A 12,598-nucleotide genomic window follows, 5' to 3' on the forward strand; every position below is an offset into this window, starting at 1 on the left:
GCAGGGCAGGCCACCCTCGTTTTGTCTGACTTATAAGTGGCGCTCAAACAGCCCTGGAGTGAGCAGGATGAGGAGCATCACGTGAGCCGTTATGGGTTGAACACTCGGCTGCTAGCGGCAGGCAGGCAGATCTCTGCTGCCTCCTTTGCTTTAACAGCGTCCCAGGCAGACAGTGAAAGAACACGAGGACGTGGCTCTGGGGTCCCTGAGTTAAGGTCAGGGCTTTGCGCCTGCTTCCACTGGTGGGGAACGGTTTGCTGTGACTGTGCCAGGCCTCTCCATGTGTAACACACCCACCTGCACAGCAATGGGGCTGGCCCTCCTCACCACTCCTGGCCCAGCCCATAGCTAGGTTCCAGGGGCCAGGCCAGCATAGCTGGTGCTGTAAGCCCGGAGTGTAGACGCAGCCTAAACCAATGGCAGGGGGGTTTCTATCGCTGTAGGAACACCCCCTTTCTGCGCGCTGGCAGCCAGCTCGCTGGACGCGTCCACACTGGGGCTTAGGTCCTCGGGGTGTAGATTCTTCACAGCCCTGAGTGAGGTAGCTATGTTGACCTAAGTTTTAAGTGTAGACCAGGCCTCCATATGGAACAGAACCCAGCCATGCTAAGCTGCCCCCCCTGTACTCCCAGCGGCCGCCTGGACACTTCAAGATGTGCCCCTGCTGGCCCCACTGATGCAGTGGCACCTGGGCACAAGTGAGACTGCAGCCCTGGACACTGACCCGTCTCCTGCGTACCACAGGTAGGGAAATGAGTCAGGAACGTATTTTAAACAACGCGATTTCCATTCCTACCACTCCACCTGGGGCTCTCCCCGCCCCCCGGCCAGCGCACTTCACCACCGCTGCCTGGGTGAGCGCCCCCTGCTGGAGCCAGGAGAGGCGTCCATTCTCCACCCAAAAATGGATTCCTGCTGCTGGACTGGGGCAGAGAGGGCGAGTCAATGTGCAGCCTCAGAGCTGCTCAGTAGCTACGTCTGGTTAGAGACATTTCTGCTTCCATTTCTAATCAGATTTCAAGTCAGCAATTACATTTCAAAGCCTTTCATTCAGCTGCCCTAATGGAGTGAGGGCTTGGAAAATGAATTCAGACGTAAAACTTGACTAGATTTTGCCCTTAATTGGAGAATGACATTTTGGAAGATCAAAGCTAATTTGTCTGGAAAAGTTAGCCCCAGAGACGGGGCTAAATAAGAAAATAACAACTCAGACAGGAGCCTGTGGAGTCGCGCAGGTACAACAGCCAGTGCCACAGCTGGGACTCACCTGCAGCAGCTAGACACCCACATCTGCAATGGAACAAGAGCCCAGAAGCTGCAGCCACTGGAGTTTCTCTCCAGCACTAGGAGAGGGCAGGGCCAGGGAAGGGGGTTGGCCTTGAAAAGCCCTGGTCTACATGAACATGGTGTGGAGCCTGAATCCCCCTCCCTGAAAGGGTGGGAGGGCGGGAAACTAGAAGGCAACACATTTAATACTGATCGAAGGAAACCCACGATTAGCCTGCGGAACTCACTGCCACAAGACATGAGTGGGGCAGGAGCTCCACAGGACTGCGGTAGGAATCAGGCATTTACATGGCTAGTTCCTTTAGGCAGAATGAGGATTTACTGGACAGCTCCGAGCCCTCGAGCCAGGGCCTGAGACGCCCATTGGCTGAGGAGGCGGGGGGGACACCCCCTTAAGCAGCGTACCCCAAACTTTCCCAGGCCAAGCCCTCTTCAGGAAATGAAGCCAATCGCGCGTGTCCCCCCCCAGACCACGTGGCCACACCACTCTTCAGTTGTTCCCCGGGGTGTGTGTGTGGTTCTTGTTGCCTCCTTTGGAGCCGGTGACTGGGATAGAGGAAGCCCCTCTGGGCGGCGCTGGCAGTTCCTGTGTGCTGCTCACCACGCTGTCTACAGCACCCACCACAGCCACCCCCGCTGTGCCACCCTGGTGCAACGTGCCCAGAGCCGGCCAGCCCGGAGTCGGGGCGGCTGCAGTACAGCGAGTCGGAGGGGCCGTCACTCAGTCACAGGAGGCCTGGAGAAGACGTCTAATGGCTCTGTGCTGGCTCTGAGGCATTAGATTCAAGCACAGGCACCAGGCACTTCCGAAGCTCTGGGGAGAGAGGAGCAGCGCAGAGTGGAGCCTAGAGCCCAGGCCGGGCAGGAGGAAGGGAGGCTGGGGCCCGCCAGAGGTGAACTTGACCAGGGAAGAGCAGTAGGCCCAGCTTGGGCTCCTGTCAGAGAGCAGTGTGGAAGGACGGGGTGTGTGTGAGGGGTCCTCCCCTCCCCACAGCCCTGCGCACGGACGGGCCAGCATCCGCCTGTGGGCTGGGGTGAGACACGCCAAGCTGGCCTCCGGGAACATGCCCCCAGCTACACCCCAAGAGTCACCCTAGCCCTCCTCCTCCCCGCATAACGGGCCACCGATCCCGACACAGGCCGTTCAGTCGCTGCGCGTGCTAACCCGAGGGGGTGGGTACCACCCCGTCCCACTTCAAGCTCCCAGGCGGGCTCAAGGGGCAGCATGAGTTGTGGGTCGCCTGCCCCACACATGGATTGCCACTGAGGGCATGGCCAGCACAGCTCTGCCTGGGATCCCCCTGGGGTGGGGTCGTTTATTTATTTATTCTGCAGCTCACTGTATTCACAGTACATTAAGCATTTCCATTACCTAAAATAATTAGGTGATAGGAAGCGAAGTGCTCCCTCTAATTTGCTGTCCTTAAATAAAATTAATGGTGCTGTGATGTTGGGGCCCAGCCATTCGTCTTCTCCAATTATCTGCCCGCCTTTCCATCTATTATCTAGTCTGATCTACGACTCAATTATTCCTTCTGCGTTACAAGCACAAGCCACTCTGTGCAGAGCCTGCCAGGTGGGTCCTGTCTCCCCCAGGTCTGGAGCACGGGGACCCACCTCTGCCAGATTCCCACCCCCCTGGCACCTGGAGCGCAGGGAACCCCAGGCTCTGCCGAGGTTTCCATAGCTCCCAGACATGCATGGGGCTGTACAAATTGGGGGAGAGGCCTGCTCCAGGGACAGGTTTTGTATCACCTGAACTAGAGGACTTAAAAACACTCATCGTTGAAGTGTTTGCAAGGAAGCAGAGCTATATAAACCCTGGTACTTACACAACGGCGTCTGTGTCCGGCCCCAGTCGGGGAGATGTGCAGCCCAGGATCTCGCCTGGCGAGAGCGGCTTGCACTGCGGGATGCTGACCTTGTACTCAGAGCGCAGCACCTGGGAGGCCGCCTGTGGGGAAGAGGCCAGGGGTCAGATACCAAACGTGGAGGACGGGGCTTCAGGGTGGGCTGGGCTGAGAACAAACTGCCCCAGAGGCTGAGGGAGGTGGAGAGGGAGGGAGCGGCGCAGCGGTGTGCGCTTGGAATACAGCCTCTGACTGACTGCACGGGGCAGCACAGGGCGTTCCTAGGCCGCCTCATCACACCTCCGCCCTCAGACTCTGTGTCCCTGGCCCCTGCCAGCCCCCAGCAGCCGGCTCCGCCAGCCCATGGCGAAGGAGAGGGCAGCGCATTCCATGGATCCAGGGGACAGCCGAGGGGCCCTGGGATGGAGGGGGTGTGTGTGGCAGAGGTGAGGTCTCCAGGCAGGGCTGGGGCCGGCCGGAGCAGTGAGAACTCCCCTGGCCGAGTGAACTGGCCCTGCCTCAGCGAGGGAACGTGAGCCAGACGCTTGGAGCCACTAGCAGACGCATCAATTAAAATACAAGAGAAAATGTTTAACGCTTCAACGACCCCATGTTTAGACAGACACGGCTCAAGAGGCTCATTCATCTCTCCCGTCCTGCTGAGCCGGCCATTCACCAGGAGCAGCTAATCCGCAGCCAGACCTGCCAGCGGCTGCCGGAGCTTCCCCTGCCACTACCAGCGTCGCAGCAAAATGCCAAGTGCTCTGCTGCCTGCCCTGACATTTACAGGGCCGGCTCCCCCGGGAGGGCGGGGGGACGGCCATGAAACATTGATCAGAGTTATTACAAAGCACTTGATCAACATTATGGCAGGAGAATATTATTGCAGCTACTCATTAGAGGGGAACCGGCGGCTCTGAGCAGTCGCTGAGGCTAGAAAGAGAGACACCACTAGACACAAAGGTGTGCACCCTGCACAGCCCCTCCCCCCCCGACAGGTGTGCACCCTGCACAGCCCCTCCCCCCCGACAGGTGTGCACCCCCACAGGCTCTGGCAGGCACCCTGCCCTGCCCGGGCACATGCAGCGCTGCGCTCTGCAGCTCAGCAGGGAGGGAGTGCCGGGTGTTTTAGGGCCCTTCGGAGTGAAATGGTTTGAGAAAAGCAAGTTCTTCCCCTTCCCCTCCCTTCATCCTGACACCGCGCCCATGAGCCCCGCCCCAGGACAGGAGCGTCTCCCCACCTAGGCGTGGAGGCCCCCGCAACTGCCTGATTTCCAGGCTGAACATGGATCTTGATACAAATGCAACTGCCAAGGAGAGGAGCGTGCGAGAGAGCTGTCAATTATGGGACGTTCATGGTCCCAGCTGTGCTCTTTATTAAACCCACTCAGTCCCATTAGCCCTGGGAGCCCAGGGTTTGCGCCGCAGGTACGACAGGCGCTGCTCCAATAGCTTCTGGCCTGGGCTCCCTGCAGAGGACCCAGCATGGGAGCAGGGTGACCTGGAAGCCACCAGGCACTGGCTCCGGGAAGTTGTTGCTTATCTGCATTCACAGGCATTGGGAGGCAGCTGGTTGTGGGGCGTGGGAAAGAAAGAGCCCACCGGCAGCATGGGGCTGGGGCTCCCGTGCTGTTACTGGTGTGAGGCCCCAGGCCCAGCAGCCAGCCCGGCCCCACGGACGTCTCACCTGCAAAGCGGAGACGAACTGGATGGTGCTGACGAGAGCCAGGCAGGCGCCCTTGGGGAAGTTGAAGTGGACGGTCTCCACAAAGTGGGACGTATCGATCTTGATATCCACAAACACATAGAGCATCTTCACCCCCTGCGTGGCGTCGATGGGAACTAGGGCCAAGGAGAGAGAGCGTCAGCTCAGCTGGCTGCGCCCAGCCCCGCCGGCCAGGAGCCGAGGCACAGGGCCAGCGGAGCATCCCTACTGCAGCACCTCCCAGCCCACGCAGGCACCGGCTGGGGAAGCAGCCAGAGAGGAGCTCGAGCCCAGCTGCTGAACCGTCCCCCCGGGGCCTGAGTGCAGCCATTACGTAAGGAGAGGGGCCGCCCCCACTCAGCGGCACCGCACTGGCTTGCAGAAGCCACCAGGCAGCCCCTGCCCCCATTTTCAGAGGCTCCCGGCTCGCTGCCTGGTGCTGTTTACACTGAGGAAGGTGTCACAGGCAGGGCTCCCGGGCCCAGGCGCGGCGCTAGCCAGGAGATGGTGCGCGAGTCCCGTGGCATGGCAGCGCCAGCCCACCGCGGCCAGGTCAAGGCGTGTAGCACGCAGCTGGGACAGCGCTGGCAGGCAAAGGAAAGCAGCACTCGGTCATTTCTCTCTGGGGAACGACCGCCCAGGGAATCGATGAACACAAATCTAATTACCCTCCATGCTAAGGAGCCCATGTCACCACGATTAAGCGAGTAATTAAAGAACATGGGGTCTGCATCGACCCACAGCTCCGCGCTCACTGCCCATTTCAGTGCCATTCCCCTGAGCACAATTAAGTGCCAAATTACTCCCTCCGGGGGGGCTGTGGAGGGGTTGCAGGACCACAGAGGGAGATGTGCCCTTGTCCTTCACAGAGCAGGGGGCATGGCACAAAGGCCTGGGCACAAATGCCAGGGAGCGCTCGCTGTAACCGTTGCAGGGGTAGGTCACCAGCCTGCTACGGGCACCACCCCTGAGCACAGCTCTGCTCAGAACAGCCAGGGAATGCAACACGGGGTGCATGGCCAGCAGCTGCACTGCAGAGCCAGCCCCACTGGCTCCTCGCTGAGACCAGACCACTGCCTTGCAGTGCTGGACACAGAGTGCCTGCCCCTCTCCGCACCTCTGGGGCCTGACGCCCGAGTGCCACCCGGAGGCCCGGGAAGTCAGTGCCGCAGCGCATGCCCCTCCGGTTTCCCTGTAAACCCACCATACCCTGCCTCAGGCTCCTGGGGAATCCTGCCATGGGCAGGCCCAGCACCAGCGGGGCTGGCAGCATCGCGCAGGCCTGCGCCACGTGAGCCACTGTGGGAGACCCGGCGCCTCGTGCCCACCCGGCTCTGAACACCACAGGCCTCAATCTTGCTAAGCAGGGCCAGGCTGGGTCAGTATTTGGCTGGAGCTCAGCAGAGGGTGACCCCAGTGGCCCAGGTGGAGGTGCTGCCTTTCGCAGAGGCTGTAAAGGCCCCCAGCTCTCTTCCCAAGTCACGGCCATGTCTGGTACGTGTGCGGGCACTGGCACAGCCCTCCGCACCGGCTGGATCAGGCAGAGTGTTAGTCAGTCCCTTCCCCTCAGCTCTTGTGCAGAGCTGCTTGCCCAGGAAGAAGTGCTCCCTTCCAGCAGTGGCTGCATTTCCCTGAAAGGGCTGGGGACCTTCACCAGGAGAGCCCAGGCAGGCAGCGGTGTCGTGTGAGCTCCTGCTCCCGAGTGCTTCTCTTCTCGCCGTTCGTTAATGTAACAGCAAGGACAGACCAGGAGTTTTAACACCCCCAGGCTACTGACGCTGTCTCCCCCTGACCCTCGCTCCTAAACTGCAGTGATGGACACTGATCGCTGCGGTCACCCCCCGGACGTGGGTTGGGACCCTCACTTTTCAACCCTGCAATATTCTATAAGAAATGTGATTATTAAAAGTCATTTCTATGCCCTGTAAATTCACCTCCCAGCAAGGCTACCCCATCTGGGGCCCACGACGCAGAGACAGGTGGAGGCCCCACTCTGGGCGAGGCGCCTGGGCTGACCTGCCACCGGTGGGGACTGGACTGCACAGCGCTCTGGGAGCGAGGGAGCTGGTCCCAGGGAGCCAGAAGCAGGGCTTAGAACCGGCTCCGGACTCAGCCAGACCCCAGCTCCCACGGCACGGTGCCTGAGCCTCTGGAAAGCGCAGACAGCCCCCCCCCCCATGCCCGCCGATGCCAAGGACACACAGGAAGGGTCGTGGGTGACGGATGCTGGAGGGCGCGGCGGGCGGGGGTGCTCCGCTGTGCACTGTAAGTGCCCAGGGAGTGTCTCAGCAGGGCCCCTGGGGCACACAGCACAGCCGGGCAGGCAGACGTGCTCTGGCCACGCCAGCAGAGACAGTCAGGCCCAGGCCAGTCTCAGTGGGGTAAGGGCAGCAGAGCCCACCCACCCCGAGCCAGGGGGTAGCCTCCTGCAGCTGGGCTCCGTCCGCCCCAGGCTTGCCCGGCCCTCCGTTATCTGGGGCAACAATTCCACAGAGCCACCTTAAAACCCCAAATGTCTTATTGTTATTTTTGGGCTGATTCCACCCTGGGTGGACTTCAAAGTTAGCAGCATCTGGGACAGCAGCGCAGTTTCCATGGCAACTGAATCCAGAGTACCCTTCTGCCTAGGGAGCGCAGAGCCGCTCCTCGCCTGCCCTTTAAACCAGCCCTTACGGCCCCCGCTGCCACCAGACCAGGGCTAGCAGGGGCCCCAGAGCAGGGAGCCCCAGCCAGACCCACCTCTTCTGCTCCCCTAGGCCTCCACTCCCTTCTGCTCCGGCTCCCATCAGACCCCCTGGCTCCTGCTCACAAGCACAGCACCTCCCACAAGCACAGCACCTGGGACTGGGGTAAGGAACTTTGCAGCCTCAGAGCCCCACTGCATGTGGAGCCTCCCCTACCAGTGCCTCTGGAGATGGAGAATGGGCATGTGACGGGGACTCAGGACTCCTGGGTTCTAATCCTGGCCCCGGCTCTTCCCCCTCGTCCCATGGGGAGAGCACCCACCTGCCTGCCAGGCCGGGGAGGGGTCACTGATCAATGTGCATCCAGCCGTTCCCAGTCCCTGTCCTGGGCCGAGGCGCTGCAGGCCCGGTGGTCTCACGGTCCTAAGGCTCAGGAGTGGGTGAGGCGGGCGACCCGCCTTCCAAGCTCCCCACCCAGGGGGCCTGCGGGCGCAGCGGGGATGATGTCTCATCCCTGGGCGGCTGCAGGAGGAGCTGCTGGGGAGCCAGCACCCCAATGCTCGGCCACACAGATGCTGTGGCACATGCTAAGGACAAACCCCTCACTGTCCTAACGCCTCCTGGACACACCAGCCTGGCTGCTGTGGCGCAGGGCTCGAGAGAGAACCTGAGACACGCCACTGCCAGTGCCGCACTCGCAGGCCTCTGCTCCCTGCCAGGCCCTCCATGGCCCGGCTCTGCCGGGCATCGGCACAGCCTCCGAGCCAGAGGGCCCCAGCCACAGAGCAGCAAAGGTTCCTCCCATGCAGCCTGAACTGCAGCCAGAGAACAGGGAGCTTGGCCGAACAGACAACAAAGCCACTCTGGGCCAGAGCAGAGAGATTCCCTCTTCAGGAGATTATGGACTCACCACTAAGCTGGGGACTGGCTCCGAGAGGGGACTGGGGCCCATCTGCAGTTCCCTGCCGCCCTGCGAGGGCGCTTGGCATGTTGCCGAGATGGGATGGGCTCTGCCTGGGGCTCAGAGCTCCCCACACACAATGCAGGGGCTCTGCCAGCACCAACCGCCCCGCCATCCCCTGCCCAACGCTGCCACTCTTCTGCTCCAACTCCTCCTACCCAGTGCCACCTTCCCCATGCTGCCCTTCCCTCAACCCCTCCCAGCTAGGGCCTGCACTGCCCACCCCCAACACCAGGGCCTGCCCCACCCAGTGCAGAAGCCACCTGCCAGCTCTCTAACTAATCCGCTTTGCTTCCAAGATCCCCCAGCCCCAGCGCAGCTCACACCTCTCTGCCCGCGGCAGAGAGCCCCTCACCACTGACATCAGCTGCTGCACAGGCCCCGACCCTTCACGGGCTGCAGCTGCCACATGAACAGACTGCAGCCAGTGCCACTCAGCTCTGAGACTGGTGCCTGGGCACGGCCACGCCTGGGCTCGGGGGCTCGCCAGGTCATGGGCTCAGGGGCAGGGGAGCTTGGGCCTGGGGGGGATCGGACTGGGGGTCAAGAGCTGGAGGGGGATCGGCCTGGGGACTGGGGGTCAGGAGCTGGAGGGGGATCGGCCTGGGGACTGGGGGTCAGGGCTGAGGGGGGAATCGGCCTGGGGACTGGGGTTAAGGAGGGTTGGGGGGGGGGATCAGCCTAGGGACTGGGGATCAGGAGCTGGAGGGGGATCGGCCAGGGGACTGGGGGTCGGGGTGGGGGGTTGGAGGGGATCGGCCTGGGGACTGGCGGTCGGGGGGGATCGGCCTGGGGGGCGGGGGGGGATCAGCCTGGGGGTCGGGGGGGATCGGCCTGGAGTTCCGTGGGCGGGAGGGTTGGCCTGTTTTACACTGGCTTTTCCCTCTGTACTGATCCTGACCCAGAACACCCCAAGGCACCAGCACCAAGACACCCCCGAGCCCCCTTCCCCCAGGGCTCTGCTGGCAGGGTACGTACCCAGGCAGCTGTGTCCGTAGTGTACCATGAAGTCTGCCCCGAGGGCCCTGGCCGTGAAGTCATCCACACAGCACGCACCGTACGTCACGTCTCCCATCACCACCACCTCGGCACCGGTGAACCTGTGGGGAGGGCAGGAGGGGCAGCATGGGGCCAGCGCTGGGCTAGTGGTAGGGAGAGATGCACCAGGTGGCCTGGGGCTGTGCGGGAGGGGGGCACCAGGTGGCCTCGGGGCTGGGGCGATACCTGCCTGGCTGGAGGCTCGTTTTCAGCCCAGTCTGACTGCAGAGCCGGCCTCAGCGAGCCACAGAAAACCACGAAGGTGTGCCACGGCCTGTCCATTAACGCCACTGCCCCGGCTTGGCGTACGGACCCCTCCCCCCAGGGAGATTCACTAGCCCCCCAGGGCACGGGGAGCCCCTCCCCTCAGCCCTGAGCCAAGGAGCTCAGCAACAGCAGGCTGAGAAAGGGGCCTCCCCGGACCACAGCGCTGGGCTCCTGGCAGCAGCACGGGGAGGGGCTCACACAGGGGGGAGCTGGGGCCAGGTGCTACGGCCTGAGCCCACAGGAGCCTCGAGGCCCAGCTGACCATAGCAGAGCCTGCTCCAGGCGAGCGTCTCCCCACGGCCATTCCCTGACCGGCATTGCTGCCTGCAATCCTCGTGCAAGGCAGCACAGCAGGGCAGGGGCATGTGCCAGGCTCCCGCATGTCCTGCCACGGATTGCAGCCGCTGCAAGCCCGCCCCAGCAGGGGACCAGGACAGGCACCGGCTACTCCCCGAGACGGCACCATGATTACACTGCAGAGAGGTAATCCGCCCCTTCAATTGGGTAAAGCTGTTTGCAATTCAGGGGATTATCTGCTCATCAGATATTACGCTGCCAGCTTCCCAACGTAGCAGGCCGGGGAGAGGAGAGGCGAGGCGCTGTCAGTCTCCCGCCAGCATATCCTGGGGACACGCGAGCCTCTTGGAACAAGCGCAGCAAGAGCCAAGCAGCGGCCAGGGTGAGCCCGAGTGGGAAGTGACAGACCCCCATTCACGTGGGAGAGCCGCTCCCAGGATCCCAGCCCTGGCCCCCTCTATCCCGTCCCGCCAGCGCTCCAGCCAGGCCACCGCCCCACTTGGAGCAGGGGCTCAGATTTGATCAAGTCCATGTGTCCGAGGGAGCAGCGCTGGCTTCACCTCTGCATGGCTCCTGTCAACTATGCCTGCCCCATGCCTGGCACTGCTGGCAGGGTCTGAACCCCATCCCTGCTCAGCCTGCATACCCAAGGCGCCCCGCGGCCCTGCATCCAGCATGCCAACGGCACCTCACTCCTGTGTCTGTGGGGAGCAGACTGGGGCCCTTCTCCACTCTCACAGAGGGGCCCAGGCACTGGCCCACACGAGGCACTGGCCCATTAGAGGAGCATCTGCTGCTTAGATGGCACCTGGAGAGAAGTGTGAGTCACACAGCTCCCCGTCAGCACTCGCCTTCTGCTCCTGGAACGAGCCTCCGCGGAGGAAAAGCGTGCCCCGCTCCCGGTCCCACTCAGCCGGAGCAGAGCCAGAACCCGCCAGGAAGAGCCGCCATCCGGCTGGCACCCACGAAGCCAGGGTGGGGCGGCTTGTGACAGGCCCGGTGCCAGAGGCAGAGGATGCTCTGTGATTTAAAGGCGCCACCTCTGTAGGTATTTTATTGCGCCAGTCCAGGGATTATTAGCTTGGCCGCATGCCCGGGGAGCTGCTGTGGTATTTTAATTAGGAAAGCAGGTATTGTAATGACAAAGCCCCCGCCTGGAGGGGCTGGTTAAACCATATGCTAATTCCTTATTTACATCAGGTTTCACTGAGCACTTGCAGGAGCCGCTCTCCTCCTATTGTCTGGGCCGTATCTCACTGCACCAGGTCCTCCGGCCTCGCCTCCCCCACGGGCTGGGACTTGGGCAGCACACGGAGCAGCGGGCTGGCTCACCGACAGGGCTCAGCTGCCCGTGCTGGGAAAGGAGATGGATCGGGAGGGCCCATCTCACAGCGAGGGGCTCAGTCTGCGCAGCCCCTTTGCTCCTGGACGGCTCTGCTTAGGTAGCCAGCAAGGGGCAAGCTGCGGTGCTTCCTGCGACATGGCCCGAGACCCTATGCGGGGTCCAGCAGCAGCCCAGGGGAAGGGCCCGACAGCCCAGCACAGCCCAGCCCTTTGGGCCGTTCCCAGGCCCCCCAAGTGGCAGTGCAGGCAGCGGTGGCGCAGTCTCCAAGTCACCCAGCCCCGGTGGGACGCCGCGACGGCCCAGGAACCAGGGTGCCTCTCGCTGTCCCATCCAACCCACAGGCCACAGCATGGGGGCTCTCGGACCCTGAGAGCTCAGCTCTCCGGAGCAGAGCAACTCACTGACAACCCCAATCAAACTCACGCAGGGACCGGCCCCCAGGCTGCTCGGGCAGAGCCCCCAGCACGATGCCACACTGCGAACGCCGCCTGGAGAGCGGGGCAGGGAGCTACGTACCACTCGAGAATAGAAACTGTGGGCAGATCCGGCCAGATGGCGGGGGGGAGAAATCGCAGAGCGTGCTGAATATTAACAGCTCGATCGCATCCGTCAGCGCCGGGGCAGGGAAAGGGATCGCGTCTTCAGCAAGACCTTCCCTGCACACGCAGCAGCCCCCAGGCCTGGGGCAGCCCCTCCACCTGCCTGGGGGACAAACACCCCTCTGCAGGGAACCTCCCAGCTCCTGTGCTGACGGAGGCCCCACCTCTACTGGCTGGCACGCTGCAGCCCCGGCCCAGAATGGCCTGCCAGGGTGCTAGCGACCCTCAAACCAGCCTGTAGAAGGACAATGACACACAGTGTCACGCTGGGAAGGCCCAGACTCCAGGCAGCTCCCCTGCCCTGAACCATCCAGCTCCCGCAGCGAGGGGAATGCGGCCTTCCAGACACAGGGCGACAACTGCCACCCTCCCCCACAGTGCGCACAAGGGGTGCCGGGCAAGGGGCACCCAGCCAGCGGCTGCCCCTCACTCCAAGGGAGCCTCGGAGATTCCAGAACGCGGCTCTCGACCCCCAGCCAATCCGGACTCGAAGCGCCTCCTCTAATAAGCGGGGATGAAATTAACATGAATCAGACGGGCGGGGAGAGTGGGAAATTATTCATCT

General features: G+C 62.6%; 1 protein-coding gene across 1 annotated transcript in view; it reads right to left on the bottom strand.

The window, feature by feature from the left end:
• The window catches only part of DPH1 (diphthamide biosynthesis 1), a 46,664-nt gene that overhangs the window by 11,370 nt on the left and 22,696 nt on the right, over positions 1-12,598 (bottom strand). The window contains exons 4-6 of the mRNA XM_024194365.3: positions 9,466-9,587; positions 4,825-4,979; positions 3,120-3,241 (exon numbers count right to left, since the gene is read on the bottom strand). Coding sequence (XP_024050133.1) covers positions 3,120-3,241; positions 4,825-4,979; positions 9,466-9,587 — 399 coding nt within the window. The remainder of the gene's footprint in view (positions 1-3,119; positions 3,242-4,824; positions 4,980-9,465; positions 9,588-12,598) is intronic.

Source organism: Terrapene carolina, unplaced genomic scaffold (genome assembly GCF_002925995.2).
Source record: "Terrapene carolina triunguis isolate 2854851 unplaced genomic scaffold, T_m_triunguis-2.0 Scaffold231, whole genome shotgun sequence".
Lineage (NCBI taxonomy): Eukaryota > Metazoa > Chordata > Testudines > Emydidae > Terrapene > Terrapene triunguis.